The sequence below is a fragment of the Dasypus novemcinctus genome, chromosome X (genome assembly GCF_030445035.2).
Source record: "Dasypus novemcinctus isolate mDasNov1 chromosome X, mDasNov1.1.hap2, whole genome shotgun sequence".
Classification (NCBI taxonomy): domain Eukaryota; kingdom Metazoa; phylum Chordata; class Mammalia; order Cingulata; family Dasypodidae; genus Dasypus; species Dasypus novemcinctus.
The window spans coordinates 118,407,543-118,428,064 of NC_080704.1; the positions used below are offsets into that span (position 1 = coordinate 118,407,543).

The 20,522-nt window shown below is 44.9% G+C and overlaps 1 protein-coding gene across 3 annotated transcripts in view; it reads left to right on the forward strand.

The window, feature by feature from the left end:
* The window catches only part of TMEM164 (transmembrane protein 164), a 272,538-nt gene that overhangs the window by 228,743 nt on the left and 23,273 nt on the right, over positions 1-20,522 (forward strand). For all 3 annotated transcript variants that reach the window (XM_058291368.2, XM_058291367.2, XM_058291369.2), the window contains exon 5: positions 11,144-11,222. In XM_058291368.2, coding sequence (XP_058147351.1) covers positions 11,144-11,222 — 79 coding nt within the window. The remainder of the gene's footprint in view (positions 1-11,143; positions 11,223-20,522) is intronic.

Sequence of the window (20,522 nt, forward strand, 5' to 3'; positions counted from 1 at the left end):
AGCGCTACCGCGGCCCGCAGCCGGGGCCTGCACCGGCCCCGCCCGGCTCCAAGCGCTACCGCGGCCCGCAGCCGGGGCCTGCACCGGCCCCGCCCGGCTCCAAGCGCTACCGCGGCCCGCAGCCGGGGCCTGCACCGGCCCCGCCCGGCTCCAAGCGCTACCGCGGCCCGCAGCCGGGGCCTGCACCGGCCCCGCCCGGCTCCAAGCGCTACCTCGGCCCGCAGCCGGGGCCTGCACCGGCCCCGCCCGGCTCCAAGCGCTACCGCGGCCCGCAGCCGGGGCCTGCACCGGCCCCGCCCGGCTCCAAGCGCTTCCGCGGCCCGCAGCCGGGGCCTGCACCGGCCCCGCCCGGCTCCAAGCGCTACCGCGGCCCGCAGCCGGGGCCTGCACCGGCCCCGCCCGGCTCCAAGCGCTACCGCGGCCCGCAGCCGGGGCCTGCACCGGCCCCGCCCGGCTCCAAGCGCTACCGCGGCCCGCAGCCGGGGCCTGCACCGGCCCCGCCCGGCTCCAAGCGCTACCGCGGCCCGCAGCCGGGGCCTGCACCGGCCCCGCCCGGCTCCAAGCGCTACCGCGGCCCGCAGCCGGGGCCTGCACCGGCCCCGCCCGGCTCCAAGCGCTACCTCGGCCCGCAGCCGGGGCCTGCACCGGCCCCGCCCGGCTCCAAACGCTACCGCGGCCCGCAGCCGGGGCCTGCACCGGCCCCACCCGGCTCCAAACGCTACCGCGGCCCGGCCCGGCCTGGCTCAGCCCCACCGAGCGGGGCTAGATGCCTCGTCTCCGCCTACCCAAGAAGGGAATCCTCTGCAGGTAGCTGGGATCTCCGTGTATATTTCACAGACGAATCCTCTCTGTTACCTTCCCTCCAAATCGATGTCCAGACACCTCCGGACCAGCAAAAATCCCGAAACAATCCGGTCCCAAAGAGTCTCCAACGCCGCCCAGCCGATTCCCTGCAGAAGACTCTAACAGGGATGTTCACTCAGCCGCCATCTTGCCCCCTCCACCCCTTTCCTCAGTTTTGTAGATGTATCTTCTCAGTCATTTTTCTCCTTATTTATCTATTTATTTTTTTAAAATATTTATTTTTATTTTTTATTTCTCTCTCCTTCCCCCCTCCCCCCAGTTGTCTGCTTTCTGTGTCCATTCGCTGTACATTCTTCTATGTCCACTTATATTCTTGTCATTGGCAGCGGGAATCTGTGTCTCCTTTGTTGCGTCATCTTGCTGCATCAGCTCTCCATATGTGCAGCACCACTCCTGGGAAGGCTGCACGGTTTTTGCACTGGGCAGCTCTCCTTACGGGGCAAACTCCTTGCGTTTGGGGCTCCCCTACGTGGGGGACACCCCTGTGTGGCATGGCACTCCTTGCGCGCATCAGCACTGCGCGTGGGCCAGCTCATCACACGAGTCAGGATGTCCTAGGTTTGAACCCTGGACTTCCCGTGTGGTAGGCGGATGCTCTATCCATTGAGCCAAATCCACTTCCCTCACCTCATTTAATACATCTAAAAGTACAAATGCAAATTTATCCTTTTTTTAGTCTTCAAAAAAAGAGGCATAGGCTTAATACAATATAGTTGTGCTCTGTTTTACCTAGAAATGGTTGTACCCCCTTCTTTAAAATAGGTTTCATGGTTAGTCTTCTGTAGTATTTTTTCATTACTCTCCTACTAGGTGGTTTTCAGTGCTTTTGTTTTTACAAATAATACTGCGGTGAACATCTTTATGCATACATCTTTGTGTATGTGTACAAGTATCTTTTCAGATAAATTCCTAAGAGTGAAATTACTGAGTCCAAAGTTAGTGGGTATTTTAAACTTTTGATAATATTGATAAAGTTCTCCAAAAAGAGTATATTTTGTTTTTTCTTCTATTTATGTCTTTGCCATATTAGTTTGTACAGCTTTACATCATTTAAATTTATCTAAATTTTGAAGTTTTCCAACTTTTATTATAAAAATGTTCAAACATACAGAAGAGATGAAATAATAGTTTAATGAACAACAGCTATATACTCTCCAACTAGATTAAAAAACTTCATATTTTCCCAGGTCTACTTTCTATCTCTATCTCTGTAAGTTTGATGAATCATTTGAAAGAAAGTTGTAAACATCTTTACATTTCATTTCTAAGTACTTCAGCCTGCAGCTCCTAAAAATAAGGACATTTTCTTACGTAACCACAATACCATTATCAGATTTAAGAGAATTATTAATACTTCTATAGGCTGCGGACTTGGCCCAGTGGTTAGGGCGCCCATCTACCACATGGGAGGTCCGCAGTTCAAACCCCGGGCCTCCTTGACCCGTGTGGAGCTGGCCCATGTGCAGTGCTGATGCGTGCAAGGAGTGCCGTGCCACACAGGGGTGTCCCCTGCATAGTGGAGCCCCATGCGCAAGAAGTGCGCCCCGTAAGGAGAGCCACCCAGTGCAAAAGAAAGTGCAGCCTGCCCAGGAATGGTGCTGCCCACACGGAGAGCTGACACAACAAGATGACGCAACAAAAAGAAACACAGATTCTCCTGCTGCTGACAACAACAGAAGCGAACAAAAGAAGATGCAGCAAATAGACACAGAGAACAGACAACCAGGGTGGGGGGGAAGGGGAGAGAAATAAATAAATAAGAATAAAATATAATTCTATAATACAATCTACTTTACCTAATAGTTTATAGTCAAATTTCCCCAGTTGTCCCAAGAATAACTTATATTTTTAACTTTTAAAAAGATTTATTTATTTCTCCCCACCCCCTTGTTGTTTGCACTTACTGTGTGCTGTGTATTTAGGAGGCACCAGGAACTGAACCTGGGACCTCTGATGTGGGAAGGAGGTGCCTAATTGCTTAAGCCACCTCCATCCCCTGCTTTTTGTGTCTCCCATTTTTTTTCTTCTTGTGTCTCTTGTTGTGTCATCTTGTTGCATCAGCTTGCCATGCCTGTCTGTTGCGCCAGCTTGCTGTTTTCTTTAGGAGGCACCAGGAACTGAACCATAAACCTTCCATGTGGTAGGCGGGAGCTCAGTCACCTGAGCCACATCTGCTTCCCTGAGAATGACTTTTATAAATTAAAAAAAAACAAAACAGGATCCCATTAAGGTCTAAGTATTACTTTTTATCGTACCATCTCTTCAGTGTTTTTTTTTTTTTAAATCTAGAACAGTTTCTCCCCACCACCAATTTCTTTATTTATGACATTGAAACTTTCATGAGTCCAGGCCATTTTCTTTATAGAATATCCCATATTCTGTATTTGTCTGAGAGTCAGTTTCCTCACTGTTCTTTGTCTTCAGTGGTGGTATGGGATTCTGTTGTATGAATGTACTGTGGTTTAATTAGTCCCTTATTCATGGTCATTTGGATTGTGGGCATTCTTTTTATGGCTCCTTTAACAAACAGTATTTTTGTTTACCAGAAGGCCACAGTAAAATTCTGTGGTTCAGTAAATGAAGATTAAGTGTTCCCATGCCAAACTCTGTTGGCAGGAACTTTAATAAGGGCAGAAGTAACAATGGGTTGCATCCTTTCTCCTTCTCTTTTTCCTCTAAGGGAAATGGATTATGTTTTTCCCTCCCTGATTTATTTTTAGAGGCTGCAGTCTAGGGCTAAGCTGAGACCTGGGTTCTCTCTTTCTAGCTATCTCTATTCACTTTGGACCTCAGCAGCAGCCATGGATTTTTTCGGTAATGCCACCGTCTCTTGAGGCATAGTGTGAGCTCCTGAGGTATGAGCTTCTTCTACTGCCCAGTGTGCTCCTCCCCCATACAATTAGTTTCACTAGCCTGTCCTTCCCTCCTCATCTCCTTCTACCCTTCCTGTCTGCTTCAGAATCTCTCTCTAAGGGCCTTTTGTTCCCCTTGGCTTCTTTAGCCTTTCCCTCTCTACTGGCTTCTTCCTCTCAATCTATAAATAGGTTCAAGTCTCTCAGTCTTTTCAGTTAATTTCTCTATATCAGGCTACCCTTTAGTTACAGTTTCCGTCTCTTTCCATCCATTCATTCTTGAAAGATTATTGTGGACCAGAAGTCTGCAAAGTGTGGTGCATAAAATGTTCCATTGGGATATGCAAAAAATAATTAGCACTTCTGTGCATTGGGGGTGCAGGTGATTTTCATTATTACTCATTTTAATTTTTTTTCGTTCTGAATAAGTTATGTTTACAAAAAATTCATGCAGAAAATACAGAGTTCCTGTATACCCCTGCACACTTTTTTTTTTTACAATATTTTGACCTTAAACTCTCTATTTTGAAATAATTTCAAACTTACAGGATAGACTTCTATGTTTTAAAAAAATTTCCTTTTAAATTTCCTTGTTTGTGTTTTATGATGTCCATCTATAACAGTGCAGTTATATGTGTATTCGTTTAAAAAAGTAAATATGCATGCTGGGGGATCATGCTAAAATATTTTTCATTGATAGGGGAATATTATAAAAATGGTTAGAAACCACTGGTCTAGACTTAATATTTCTACTAGTTAAGTTTTATTCAATTATCTTACCCCATTGGGGACTGATTCCTGCCCATACTTCTCTGCTAAGCCTCCTCTCACTGAACTTACCGCAGAAGTCCTCACTGGCAAATTCAAGGGCGACTTTCCTGTTTTTACCTTACTAGATGTCTGTGCTGTGTTTGACTTTGTTGATCACTTCCTCCTTGAACACTCTAATCTCTTTACTTTTAAGATCCCTTTCTTTCCCTAGACTCCTCTTATCAGTTTGACCATGCCTTCTCCCACTTTTCATTGGTTATTGTTCCCTCTACCTGTGAATACAGTTTCCATAGCTTTCAACTTTTCTCATCCTCTCCAGCCTCTTGAACATCCAACTGACCTCTGAGCATCTCTGGCAGGCTGTCACGCTAACACCACAAACAGCATGGCCCTAACTTCCTTTCTCGCACCCCACCTCCTCCAGTCTGCCCCCTTGTCCGTGTGCCCCTACTTTTGGAGAAGTTCCAATGTCCCACCAGACACCTAGGCCATCAGCCTGGGGGTCATCTTTGACTCCATTCATGCTTGTACACCCCTCTCTATCAGTTACATATCCCTGAATATTCGACTTCCTTGCCTCCTCTCAAATCTGCCCCTCCTTTCCTCTCTCATTGCCTCTGCTGTAACCTTGATTTAGACATTGCTATTACCAGTCCCTAGTTGATCTCCTATCTCCCTTAGCATCTCCTGCACACAGCCATGAGCAGCTCTATACAACTATATGTCATACCTGTCTCTCCTTTATGTTAAAAGAAAAATCAAACCAAAAAATCTAAGTGGTCCCCCATTTCCCACTATAGGATTAACTTCCTACTCCAAAGCTTGATCTACAGGGCCTTCCATGATCTTTCAATGCATTGGCATTACCTCTTTATCTGTTAGTCTCCACTACGAGACTGTGAACTCTTGTAGGGAAGAGCCTTGTCTTCATTATTGCCACATACCCAGAGCAGGCAAAATGCCTACTACCTAGTTGTGCCTCAATAGAATGAGAGCAAGAATAACACTCTCATGGGTGAGAGTGGTGGTGATGTTCCTTTGAAAAATAGAAAGGTTTCCAACGACAGACTCTGGCCTAGAGAAGGGCCAAAAGAATGAACCAAACTCAGAAACTAAAGTTACCATGATAGTGGTCTGATAAGGATCCTTATGTTTGATTTTGGGCTGCGAGGAATGCCCAGACCACCATCTCTTGCTGGAGGCTCTTGTTAAAGCAGAATGATGACATATAAAGAGCTCCAGCTTTCAACCCAGACAGATCTGGCGTTAAAAAGTCTTACCAACAGGGATTGACATTCTTGCTCTATTTCTTCTGGCTGGATTGAAGTTGAGGAGGCAGATGATAATTATAGTAGCTAACATTTATCAGGTACATATTATATGCTGGCACTGATCCAAGAACTCCACATGCATTATTTCACCCACTTTCACCACAGCCTGATGGGGTAGGTGTTATTATTACCATTTTACATTTTTGAGAAGTTTTGACTTAAAGGAGAGCCGACTGAGGCTCAGCAAGATAAATGATTTGCCTTTAATTGCATAGCAAATAAATGGTGGAGCCAGGGTTTCAATCTAGACAGCTTGATTCCAGGCTGGAGATTTGCATTTGGGAGTCATCAGTATATAGATGGTATTTAGAGCCAGAACCTGGATAAAATTACCTAATGAGTGAGAGTGGACAGCATAAATGTTAAGGACTTGGTTCTAGGACATTTCAGTATTTAGAGGTAAGGGAGACAAAGAATATTCAGCAAAGGAGATTGAGAAGGTGAGCCATTGAATTAGAGAAGAACAAGAGGAAGTAGTATCCTAGAAGCCCAGTGCAGAACATGTGTTAAGGATGAGGGAATGATCAACTGCATCAAATGGTACTGAGGGGTCAGGTAACGTGAAGCCTGAAAATTGACTAGGACCAGCATACATAATTGTACAGGTTGTTAACTGCACAAGGGAATGAGTTGAGCCTGAAATTCCCCTGGCACCCTGGCATAGGGATAAGTAAGCAGAAGAATGGGTGCCTATTTAAAATTCATACAGAGATACCACATGGAATAGCTTCTGTCTTCATGTTGCCCTTTGGAATTAGGAATGTGGAATCATTGGTGACATCAACAAAAACAATTTGGGGTGAGTGGTAGGAGTGAAAATTTGATTAGAGTGAGCTTGAAGAGTAATTGGGAGGAGTGGAAATGATGGTAGTGAGTTGAGACATCTTTTGAGAAGTTTTGACTTAAAGGAGAGCAAAGAAATAGGGGTAGATAGCAGGATGGAGAAGTAGGCTCGAGTTTTTGTTTCTTTAGATGAAAGATGTTAGCATGTTTGTTTCTGTTGGGAATGAGCCAGTGAAAGAAAGGACAATTGCTGGTGGGACATTCTTGAGTAAATGAGAAAGAATAGGGGATCTGGTGCTTGAATAGAGGGACTAGTGTCCCCTAGAAGCATAGGTAGCTCATGCACAGTAACAGAAGAAAAGATAGCTGTGGGAATAGGTTCAGGGAGGAGGGAGAGGTGAAGGTGGGAACTTGTGGATGTTCTCTTGCGACTTCTTCTTTTTTAATCCAATGAAATAGGAAGCCAGATTGTCAGCTAAGAGAGGAGGATGGGAGGAAGAGGTGTAGGAGATTTGAGGAAAGTGGGAGAAGATGTGAGCTAGTGTAGGAGGGAGGAGAATGAATGGATTGGAGAATGTAGTCGTATTGTAGGACAGCATTAAGGGCCTACTCCAAGTTTGCAATCACACATTTAAAGTGTTAGCAGCATGGCTTTATATTTTTCTCCAGCTGGGTTTACTTTTCATGGGCTTGGGGTCATGGAGATGGAGAGTCGGGTTTAACCAGGAATGTGGTTTTGTGAGGCAAGTATGAAAAAAAGGGAGAGAGTGTCAGGGGCAAGTTGAGAATGTATGGAAGGGAGTAATGGAGCTTGAACTCAGTGCTAGGTAAGGATGGAGTGCGGACAAAGGATGGTGAGGGATAGGAGAAAGGAGGTAGGATCAATAGACTGTAGGTCCCGGTGAAGTTGGAAAATTGATATAGTTGGAATATGTAAAGGAGCGATTTGGATAGCTAAGGAGGCAGAGTGGTTGGAGAGTTGGATGCATGACAGATTATGGAAGGTTTGCAAGTATTGGGTCTAACCATGGAAAGAAAGAACTGAGGTAAGATAGAGATAAAATCTTGAAGGAAATAGAGGTCAAGGCATTGAGAGGTCAAGGTGTTGCTAAATATTGAAAAAACATGGGAATTTTGACAAAGGAGTGTTGGAATGAAGTGACAGGGAAGCAAGAGGTAAAGTCTTCTGGGACATGTTGCAGGAGACAGGGAGTCTCTGTTGATGACTGCAACAAGGGAAGGTAGTGAGTAGGGTAGTGCGGTGACATGAAGTTGCAATCTGAGGAGCAGTTGAGGCGGCAAAAAGAATGGTCTAGAAGACAGTTTGTTGTTGTTTTACTTTTTTAAAAAATGTATTTAAATTTTTTAAAGATACTTAGATTACTTAAATGTTACATAAAAATTATAGGGGATTCCCATATGCCCTGCTCCCTTCCCCTCCCACACTTTCTCACATTAACAACATCCTTCATTAGTGTGGTACATTTGTTACAGTTAATGAACACATTTTGGAGCGTTGCTACTAAGTATGGATTATAGTTTACATTGTAGTTTGCACTCTCTCATGCACAATTTTTAAGTTATGGCAAGATATATAATGGTGTTGTGGGAAACAGGCTTACCTGTTCCTTATTGTAAATGTTACACCTGATCTATTGAAGATGTTGCAGTTTTCCCTGTTATTGTAGATGATGTTGCAGTTCTAATAGCAAACAGCTGCTTGGTAATTTCCAATAAATAGGAGGTGGAAACTAGGGTCGAGGCTCTCAGTTCCAGAAGCTGTGGGTCCCCTGGTCCCAGCTTTATCTACTCTCTTGTGTCTCTCTCTCTATCCTTTTATTTCTTTAAGTTCTGTGCCCCCTTCCCTTCGAGCTGAACTCAGCATAATGGCCTGTATGTGTTATTACAATGTCATTCAGGACAATTTCCAAGTCCCAAACATGCCCCCATATTACACCTGTTTTTCTCTCTCCCTCCCTAGAAGAGAGTGAGTTTGAAGAAGCATTGAGCAAGAGGATCCCATTTTACTGATTCCAACACTGACCTGGAGAGGTTAAGTGACTTGCCCAAGGTCATGGGGCAATTAAGTGGCAGAACCAAATTTAGAACCCAGATTTGATGGATAAGTCCCTACTTGCAATCACTGTGCTAAACTGCTTCCCTGGATATGCAGGCAAGGAGTTTGCTTTCTAGAAGGTCCGTAAGGGAGGAAGTAACAAGTGGGAGTCATGAGTCCAGGTGGGTAAAGAGCTATTGGAGCCTGAGAAGTCAGCAGAGTTGGCTTGAGGACATGGTTGGACTGTGGCTGCCAGCTCTCTGCCCTTGTTCTCTGCTTCCTGCTATGGGAGAGCAGCCTGGGCTCCTAATCCTGTTTCAGGGAGAGCTCAAATTCCTTACATACCTGATGATACTGATCACAGCCAGAGAGTTGAACCTTCCTGGGACTTTATCCTCCTTACCTGTTTTCTGGGTGACCTCAGTCAAGTCAGTTAACCGTTTTGCACCACAGTTTCCTCATCTGACAGTTGAGGATAATGATACTTTATTTGCCCACCTCATGGGAGTTTTGTGAGGATCAAGTAAATTTTGGACATGAAAACATTTGAAAAAGCATATAGCAGTACCCAAATTTAAGATAATCAGGCAAGCCCAGCTTCCACAGATCACTTCACTTCCATAGCTCCTCATGCCGGTGATGCCCATTGTCAAACCCCGGGGCCTTTGTCAGCTATTCCATTGTGTGTATTTCAACCTGGCCTGTAGAGACACTGGGAACCTCATCTCCTTTTCTGAGTGATCTGGTTTTTACATACCCCTCTCTGAACATGAAGTAATAGTTAAGCATCATCTGGGTTCAGGGAAATTTTCCTTCTGCATGGGTTTTTATTTTCAAGAGCCAGAGCCATTGTCTCTGTCCAGGGCTCACAGTCATCCCAGCTCCCATCCTGGGAGCTCTACCATCTTTTGGTCTAAGCCCTTGCCATGAGGCAGGCTTGAACTCCTTTGCCTAGGGAGCCTATGACTGCCTCCTCTATTTAGTGTACAGTCTTGATTATGTGCATGCCACTAGCTGTCCCCTTCCCCAGGGTGTTCTTGTGACTCCAGGCCTCCTCTAGGTCTGTGCATATGTGTGTTGGGAGCTTTGTAGGCCCTGGAGGCCAGGCCTCTTACTAGCTGCTGAAATTCTTTTTCCCCCAGAAATGACTTAGCCACCCAGCCTCTTTCATTCTCTGCATACTGCCAAGCTCTACAGCAGGGAACCCATGCCAGGCTGAAACCATGCTCTGGTTTGGTAATCCAGAGCTCCCATTCTAAAAAAGATAGGAAACCAAGGTGAGTGAGCATGTGACACTGTGTATGCACGTGCGTGACTGTATGTGTTGGGCGTCGGGAGGGTGGGGAAGTTCTTCTTGGCAAACCATGCTAGAATTGGCTCAGCTGATTGGTCCTCATCCAAAAGTAGGGCTAGCACTGGACTGACCCCGATTATCCACTAGGGAAGCTCTTTATTCTTGGATCTAGGCCATACCACACCAAATAATCAAATGTTTTTCATCTGGAAAATGGGGACAATAAATCCTTCCCCTTATGGTCTTCATGCCAAATGAGAAATAAGTTTTTAAGTAGTCTACCATCTACTCACCAGAGCAGGAAGTGACATAAAGTAATGTTTCTTCTAGTATATTTGGCAGAACACTGGGTATTACTTTTTAAAAAAAGTTCCTGGTCAAATAAGTTTGAGAAATACTGGGCAAACAATGTTTGCTTTTTAAAAAAGCAGGTTTGTAACTGTAGGCACTCAGCTCCTTAATAGACCAACTCATATGGTCATTGTCCAAGAGGAAATCTATAGAATACAACAGTTAATTCTTTTAAAGATTTATTCTATTTTTTATTTATTTCTCTCCCCCTTCCCGCCCCCACCCCCCGCCCTGTTGCTCTTTCTGTCCATTCTCTGTGTGTTCTTCTGTGCTTGCATTCTTGGCAGCAGTGGGAATCTGTTGTCTCTTTTTGTTGCATCATCTTGCTGCGTCAGCTCTCCGTGTGTGCAGCGCCACTCCTGGATAGGCTGCACTTTCTTTCGCACTGGGCAGCTCTCCTTCCAGGGCGCACTCCTTGCACGTGGGGCACCCCTACAGGGGGGACACCCCTGCATGGCATGGCATTCCTTGTGCGCAGCAGCACTGCGCATGGGCCAACTCACCACATGGGCCAGGAGGCCCTGAGTTTGAACCATGGACCTCCCATATGGTAGGCAGACGCTCTATCAGTTGAGCCACATCCGCTTCCCACAACAGTTGATTTTGAATCAAACTTGTCATGGAGCATTTTTTAAGAACAATCTGTACCAAATACACTTTGGAAGATGGTAACTTAGGCCATTCATATATTCATTTCATTCTTTTTTCTCTCATTGTGAAGGGAGGTGATGTGGTGTTGCTTAAGTGTGGATTCTAAAGAGCAAAGGCAATTAACTTCCCAACCTATTGAAATGAGTGCTTCCTGCTCTGAAACACCCCTTTCTCCTTCCTGTCATTACAGCTCCCCTTTGAATTGGAGATTTACTACATTCAGCATGTTATGCTCTACGTGGTGCCCATCTACCTGCTTTGGAAAGGAGGTAAGGCTAGCAAACCCCACCCCAATGCTACCTCTAAGCCTTCCTTATGTTTTCAGGAGTCACAACCTCTTGGGCACCTACCGAGGCTCTTGAGCTGCTGCTTGGCTGGGTTTCTTGAGGATGCTTTATGTCAAACACTAGGCAGTGGGAAAATGGGCATGAACAGGACCTACAAAGAGTTTGGGACATTTCAGAAGCATCTTTGGTAGATGAGCATGGTGCTGCTGACTGCCTGTCCTAGTGTCTTTGGGCTCTGTCTGTGGTGATGTTGGGTTTGCAGGGAGCTCCACACACAGTGTCAGTCTTATATTTTGCCTTACCCCTCCCTCAGTATGCAGTAGGAGAAAATGAAGCCACTTTTTCCTCTTAGGAGAGGGAGAGAGACTTTGTACTCTTTTTCATTATATCCATCCTCTCAGAGCCAGAGAAGATACTGAAAGGAGCTGTGGGGTTATGGGATTAAAGAATGAGGCAGGTGAAGGAGCAGTGTCCTCCATGTAAGATAGACCATCAAAACCTTCATTTGGTCATGAGGGAGAGAACACCAACTTGGTAGACAGCAGGGAAAGGAAGCTGATACGTTTTTGACCTCACAGTACAGTAACCCTTAAATTTCCCCCTCCCTCTGTTGTGTAGCAGACAAAAGGGGATGGGAGTTTCAGTCCTCTCTGGGCATGCCATGGGAGCTGCTCCCTTACAGTGCTCTTCCTTCCCTTCTCTTCCAGTCTTAGGTACTTGCCTTTCCATCTTAGAACCTAGGAATATTCTGGGAGACCAGCCCCTTCCTTATCACACTGAAAATGGCATGGGGGCCACATAGGCCCTTGAGTCCCCTGTAAGATAGTTTGGTGGTTCTGCTGAGCTCAGCTGCTTCTTAGCTTCTGCTTACTTCCTCTAATATGGAAATTCTGGAAAATCTTGACTTCTGCCTTGAGATAACCTCAAGGACCAGGCCATCCAGGGACATTTTGGAGAATAGGCACCGTTGCTCACCATGGAGTCTACTTATAGTCAGAGATTTGCCCTGGTTTCTTCCCTGGTTTCTACCAATTAGAAACCCCTTTCTAGAGACCCGGGTGAATTTTCTTTGAAGCTGTTTTTACCCTGTGCTGCCACATGGGGGCTCTCACTGTCAAAGAGCACTTCCTTTTAATTTGCCCTGAATGTGCTATTTTTCCCACCTGAGATTCGAGGAAGTTCAGAGTGCCAATATCCATTTCCCAGTTCTGTCCCCTATGATGAGGAAGCAACCTTTTAATAACCAAGTCTGGGAGATGCATTCATTCTGACCTGAGCACTCATTGTTCCTGGGTCCTGAGGTATGTGATGAAAGGACTCTGCCCAAATGCGTATGACTGGTGCTTTGAGGTGGTCATAAAAATCTGTCTGGTAGCTTGGCTAGAATGGTATGACATGGAAAATACGAAGCCAGCCACTCCTACTCTCCCCTCAAAAAAACCATCTGGGAAGTCACACTCTCTAGAAGTGGCCAACTCCCCTCTAACTTGTTCAGGGGAACCAACCTGAGGACTTGGGGGTTCCAAGTTTTAATTTCTAATTTATTTCCTTCTGTTAGCAATTCTACCCTTTCCTCTCTGGTGCCTCACCCTGAGAAGGGACTAAAACAATAGTCATAGTAATAATAACCACAGCAAATATCAGTGGCTCCTATTTATTGAGTGCAAAGTACTGTGCTAGGCATGTTTTGTGTATTTGCTCGTCACAAATAGCCTGGGAGACGAATCCTCCTTTTACAGAGGAGAAACTCAAGGCTCCACAATATTAGGTACCTTGCCCATAGGCATAGTGGCAGAGCCAGGATTCAAAGCCCAGCCTAGATTTCCTCCAAAACCAGTGCTCTTTTGCTTATACCAAGCTGTCTTAAAGGACAGGTGTTGGTCTCCTAGCCACGTCAGGCTGGGAGTTCCTACCCACTGCCCTGCCTCTGATTCAGCCAGTCATTCATCCAGCTCCGATTTCTGGAACACGTACTATGTATCAAGCACTTTTACTAGGGAATCAAAGATGAACAAGACCGGCGCAGTGCTTCCAGGAGGAGTCTCATGGGGAGGACAGTTGCCTGTAGTTGCGGGTAATATAGGGTGATAAGTGCTGCCAAGGGTGCTGTGGGAGCACAATATAATTTTGGAAGCCTACTCCACTTTCCCTTTTTCTTTACTATTTCTACAAAGAGAATTTGATTTTCTTAGAGCAGATCCTGCAGATAGCCCATTTCCCTGACTGGGGAGGTAAGAAACAGTAGGGCTTTCATGAGAGAGATAATGCCTTGTTCTGTTAATAACCCTTAGATGTTCTAGCTCAGTAAGAATTTAACTTGCAGGATGAGTGATGTGATCTCACCAAGCAGATCTTTGACTCACAGCCTTGGGTATGAGTATCCAGCACCCTCCAGAACTCCACGGGCCTCATCACTTTCTATCTGGCTAGCTTGGAGCTGTTGTGAGAAATCATCTCTTTTTCCAGCTCTTTGCTACCATCTGCTGTTCACTTGGGGTTGGGGGCAGACCTATGAGCATTTAGAGAAAAATCTGGATTTCAGTCTAAGGCTGGATTTTACCTTGGGTCCTCAGCCTTGGGCCTTGGTCTTACAGAGGTTGAATGGATCCAGAGTGAGCAGTGGGAAGATTGTTCCCCTATGAACCAATGCAGCTGAGTGGTTGGGGCTTCTGTTCCCAAAAAGTCGCTTGTAATTTTTCAGAAATAAATGGCACAGGCAGTTTTACCCAAGGTGAGACAGCTCTTCTTATATAGATACCTCCCTTGTTCAGTAACCCTATTTTCCTGCAAGGCGAGGTCCTGCTGGAAAACAAAATGCCTTTTATTCTGTGGCTTGAGGGTGGGTGAGTAGAGCTTAGTGGGAATCCCATTCCTCCCTCATTCCTGTAGTCCAAAGTTGCTACCACAGAACACAGGGTGTCTCGTGGCCACACTGCTATTTTGTTCCTTCTCCAACCTGGCTCCTAATTTCTTTCCAGCTCTTTGCTTTTGGTCCCCTGGAAATGTATTTCTTATAAAAAGTTCCATCCCCTGCCACCACCTCTTCACAGAACAAAAAGTCCTTCTGCCTCTTATCTGAAGGTCCCTGTAACAGAGGCTGTTCTTACTGCCCTGCCTCATATGCTTCTTAGCCCCCCAGTGTCTCTTCCAGACTGTCATTTCATTCTACCTTATGTAACAATGCTTACTCCTTTACCATTCTCTCTACGTCCCTCTTCATCACCACCTTCAGCTATCCCATTGGTCCCTTCCCTACATCCCTTGAAGTCTTTGGCCCATGGCTCACAATATTTCCACTGCAACTCCAGCCAGCATCCTGGGAGACTTCCAGTGAGGACCACTTATCCCACTCCCAGCCTTTCAAGGTTTGCGCTTCTTAATTGCAGCAATTTTGAGTCCCCTTCTCTTCAGCCATGTACCTCTTAGATATTGCCCTCCCCTAAAATTCTTCTATCTGTTATCCCAATCTTTTATATCAATTTTTACCCAAATTTCCACTCCTTTCAGCCTACTTTCTTTCCAGTCAGACTGGAACAATGTGACCAATTACTGGAACTTTCCCTCACCTGTTCCTGAAAGCATTTCACCCCCTTGTTCCTTCCAGCTAGGATCAGTGTCCAGTCCCTTTTCAAGGTGCCCAGTCTTGACCTACTGCAGAAAATCTCTCACATCCTTTAGAATGAGGCCACTAAAAAGTTCATGGTTTCAATTATAACTGTGCTGTCAGCATCACTGCTCAATTATTTTTTGTCTTTTGTCAGCTGCCCCTCACATTACCCTCAGATGTCCTGTTATAAACCTTTACCACTCTCCTCTAACTTCCTATCTATCCTCAAAATTCCTGTCTTCTCCACTCTCAATAGATGCCCCCCCCAATGACAAAGAAAATAAATTTTTAGGTGGGAATTCCCTCAACTACTTCTCTCCACTTCTAAAGTTTCTTTTGCCATCTTAACGTTCCCCTCTCCTATCCTGAGTGAAGTGGTATCCCTGCTGTCCTTGGCCAGTCACTCCCCTGTATGGTTAATTCCCTTCCCTTCTACCTCCTCTGGCACCTCATTCCATCAATTAGCCACTTATTCACCTAGATTTTCAATCCCTTCTTTGTTACTGGCTGCTACTTGCTTTTCAGCCAATAAAAATGCTCAAGTCTTTCTCAGTCTAAACAACTCTCTTTCATCTTCCCTTCTCAGCCAAGCATTTTAAAAGGATCATCCAAAGAAGGACTTCCTAAATGTCAATTCTTCAGGCCTGACAAACTTTGCTATACCCATATAACCATTTGTATTATTATATATTGATTTTTTAAAATAAAATATATTTGTTTTTCAGATAAACTATAATATTCATAAAATAATGTGTTTGGTACACAGGTAATACATTTTAACACACTTTAAATACCTAACTACTAAAAACAAAATATTCATCTGTTTACCATCTAAAACTCACCTTGTAGACAATACTTAACTTTAGGGGATTCATGTCTGCATTTGATGAGTCCATCTTCTCAACTATCTTTCATTGCTTAGAGGATTGCAGCCTCAGAGGACTGATATCTAGCCCCCTACCCACCTCTGCACTGAAACAGGACTTCTGAAGAGTGCCAACGAAGTTCATTCGACCAAATCTCATGACAATCTCTAAGTCTTTATCCTACTGGAACTCTCAGCTACACTTGACATTGTTGATTACCTCTTTTTGTAACACTCTGTTCTGAGGACTTCCAAAATCCTCCTCTCTCCTGGCTTGCCTACTTCCTGGACCACACTTTCTCAGGTCTCCATGAGTTCTTTTTCCACTGCCTTCTAGATGTTGATTTCCCCAGAGTTCTGGTCTAGGGTCACTTTTCATTCTAATACTCCCAGCATGATCTCATCTACTTTCCTGGTTTTGATTAACAGTCCGTATAGTGATTGCCACCAAATCATTCTCTGCAGCACAGATGTCTTTCATGAGATTCCGTTTCATGTAGTTGACTCAACAGCTGCCTTGTATATGTCCCAAATATACTTCAAACTCATCCTGACCATGCGGAACTCATGCATCAACCCTGCTTCTCTTCCTGTGGTCCTTTTTTGTTTTTTAATACATTTTAAATTTATTTTTAAAAGATACTTAGATTACATAAAATGTTACATAAAAAATATAAGGGATTCCCATATACCCCACTCCCCACACCTCCCACCCTTCCCCGTATTAACAACTTCTTTCCTTAGTGTGGTACATTCATAGCAATTGATGAACACATTTTGAAACATTGCCACTCAGCATGGATTATAGCTTACATTATAGTTTACCTCTCTCCCACTCCATTCTGTAGGTTATGGCAGGATGTATACTGATCCATATCTGTCGTTGCATTGTCACTCAGGACAATTCCAAGTCCTGAAATTATCCCTCTGTTACACCTCTTTGTCCCTCTCCCTGACTTCAGCACCTCCCGTGGCCACTGTCTTCACACCAATGGTATAATTTCTTCCATTGCTAGAATCACAATGACTCTGTAGTAGAAACCAGTAAGTCCACTCTAGTCCATATTTTATTCCCCAATCCTGAGGATTCTGGGATGGTGACTCCACCTCTAATTGCGAGGAGGCTTAGATCCCACATGGCTGATAGATGGGACTCTCTTGCTTACAGTTGTAGACTCTCTCAGTTCCTGTGTGTGGTAGTTGTCCATCCTCACCTCTTTGTTAGTTGTCCTGGGTGAGTCCAATGAACTTCTTCTTCCTGTGGTTCTTGATGAATGACACCACCCTGTCACTTCTGCTAGGATCTGAGAATCAGCCTACCTCCCACATCCAATTCATCCATTCATCTAACACATATTAGGGAATGCCTTCTTTCTGCCAGGCTCTGCACTAGCCACTGAGGATATCCTGGTGAGAAAAAAATCCCTTCCTTCATAGAATTTATTTGGTTAATACCTGTCTCTCACAGATGAATGTGTAGTTAAAACCGAGATGAGTACTCTGAAGGAAAGGAGCATGATTTGTCAGAGTTTATAATAAAACAACATGCTTTGTCTGGGGATTTAGGGGAGAGTTCCTTTAGTAAGCTGAAAACTGAAGGATGAGTAGAGTTCACTAGATAAGTGTAGGATTAGGGGAGGTGAAGCAGTCCAGCTGGATGAGACAGCATAGGCAAAAGCCCTGTGGCAGTGGGAGGAACACGGTGGGGGAGTGGAATGAAATTGGGCCCAAGGGGCAGGCTGGGAGCCAACAAGGAGGGCCTTGTTGTCTATGGTCAGGGGTTGGCCTTTGTTCTAAGAGCTGTGGGAAACCAGTGAACGTTTTAAGTAAGGGCGTGACATTAGATTGATCTATTGACTTTTTTATTATATAATTCATTTACATGGTTCAAAATCTAAATTACAAGAAGTCACCCTGTGAAAAATCTCCATTCCACTCCTTTCCCTCATTCACCCAGTCTCCTCTTCAACTCTACAGATAACATACTTTAAGTGCTCAATAAATGTCCGTGAATGGATTTAGCATTGCAAAAACTCCCTCCTTTTAGACACCCATTCCTCCTTTGGGCTCCATGACACCTCTCTCCCTCCTGGTTCTTTTTCTTCTCTGACTGTTTCTCCTTGGGCTCCTTCGCTCTCCAGCACTCTAGATCCTGATGTTTCCCGATGATGGATGGAACTGCAGGGTCGAGAAGCCCCACAGAATTTCAAAAGTAATGTGTCTACAATCAAACTCCTCATTGCTATGTCCCTTTTCCCAGCTTGCTTGTCTTCTTCTTCCTCTATTTCTTGTCTTTCTTAGTGTATTTACTATCCATCTTGTGCCAAAGCCAAAAAACCTGGGCAACATCCTCTACCCCTTCCTCTCCCTCATCCCCTGTACCCAGTTAATTTGAAATTTCTGACGATTCAACTTCTCAACTTGGGCCCACAAGACTGACCCTTCTTCTCCATCCTCACTGCCTCTTCCCTAGTCCAGGCTCTCAGCCTCTTTTGCAGGGACTATATTGCCTTCTCTATCATCCCTCTGCCCCTTAAGTGCCCTCTGCCCACCCACTCTACCTGCTGTATGGTCTCCAGAATGGCCTTTCTGAAGAAAGAGTGCATCTAATCAGGTTTTGCTCCACTGCTTAAAAATCCCATGCCAGGTGAAGGCCAGACTCCTTTACATGGTATTCAAAACTGTTTATAGTCTGACCTTTGCCTCTCTCTTTGACCTCATTCCCCAGCATTTACCCTCCAACACCCATTCTGAACTGAATAAGCCAGTTGATAGATTTGTCCAACCTATTGCCCATTCTACCCATGCACACACTTGCTTCTGAACTTGGAACCTGGCAAACTCTATGTCCTCCTTTACGAGTTAGCTCAAGGGTGTTACCTCCTCTCTAAAGCAGTCTCTGACTTTCTTGGGCAGTCTAAGGCACATTTTCTTTAATATTCTCCTTGTGCTTTCTTAAAAAGCTGTGAGTGATGTCCTCTCCACCTCTATATTGAGAGGGGGCTTAGATCCATCATGGTTGATGGATGTGATTCTCCTGCTTGGAGTTGTAGATACTCTCAGTTCCCTGGTGTGGTGGTTGACCATCTTCACCTCCCATATCCTGCCATAACCCACTGAATGTATTGGGGGAGAGTGTAAACTACAATGTAAATTATAATCAATGCGGTGCAGCAGTGCTCCAAAATGTATTCACCAAATGCAGTGAATGTGCCACAATGATGAAAGAGGTTGTTGATGTGGGAAGGGTGGAGGGGGGTGGGAGGTGGAGTATGGGGGAACCTCTTATATTTTTTAATGTAACATTTTTTGTGATCTATGTATCTTTTAAAAACAGACAATTTAATAATAATAATAATAAAGGTGTGAACTACAATGTAAACCATTATCCATGTGGTGCAGCAGCCTCCAAAATGTATTCACGAAATGCAGTGAATGTCCCACGATGATGAAAGAGGTCGTTAATGTGGGAGGAGTGGGGTGAGGGGGGCAGGGGGTATATGGGGACCTCATATTTTTTGAATGTAACATTTTAAAAAAATAGAGAGAAAAAAAAAAGAAAAAAAAGCAGTGCTTTTAAAAGCTTTTAAAATCAACTGCTGCATCTGTATTTCGTCACCAGGTGGCAGTACTCATGTCTTTTCATCTGTTAGCAAGCAATAAAGAGCTACAATTGCTAAGATGGGTATGAGAGTGAAGAAGAGGGAGAAGTCTGTGAGGCCCCAGCATTTTTTCCTGGGTGACTTGGTGGGATAGGTGGCCACTAGCAGTGGAGGCACAGAAGGAGGAGCATGTTTTAGGGAGGAAGATGGTTTTACTTGAATTTGAGATGCTTCTAAGATTTCTAGGTTGAGATTTCCAGGAGGCAGTTGGATGGCATATTCTGGTGCTGTTTGGAGAATCTCAGGTTCGAGGTAGACCTTGGTATCATTGGCAATCATGAATGGATGAGATCGTCCATGTTGCCTATGTAGGTGGGGAGGAAATAGGGCTTAGAAAAAGTCCTTAGGAATATCAGCCTGTAAGTACTAGACAGAGGAAGAAAAGTGGTGAAGGAGATTGCAGGAATGACCAGAGCAATAGAAGGAGAGTCCGGTATTCTGGTAGTTAAAGTGGTAGAAAATTCCTTCAAAGTAATAGTAGTTATCAAGGGTGCAACCCTTCCATTCCATTTCCCCCCTGCCCTCCCCTCTTCTCCCTTCTCTGTCCTTCCTTTGGCTGGGCATGTTTAGGTGGGAAGATGAAGGAGCCAGTAGTGAGAGGAAAAACTGAAATTACTAGGAATTAAGGAGAATGGATGAATTAGGAGGTGATGATAACTGCTGAGAAGGAAAAGGGTTTGATGGGGGAATGAGATGGGTAACAACAAGGGGACTAAGCACTGCAGGAAATGGGAGAAGGAGGAAAGTCTAGACTCTTTCACTGCTGTCCTATAGATCTCCCTGTGATGAAGGAAATGCTCTCAATACGTGCTGTGCAATATGGTGGCTCTTAACTACATGTGGCTCCTGAACCCTTGAAATGTGGGTGGTCTGAGCAGTTTTTCAGACTCTGACCAGTCCCTAGAGCAAGTCTTCTTCCTTTGAGGATGAGCTAGTGAGCGAGTAGGTAGACGTATGAGGAGAGAGGGACGAAGAGTCCCCTATCCCCAGGAGGGAGTAGAGGGTGCTAGTGTGAGAGTTGAAGTTATTGGTCATGGGGTCCCAGCTGATATGAAAGGAAGTGAGGCTAGGAGAGAGCTGAAGGACAAGGAGGAAATCCACAGTGGAAGGTAACGGGGCCTGAGAGATCAGAGGTCATGAGGTTTCCA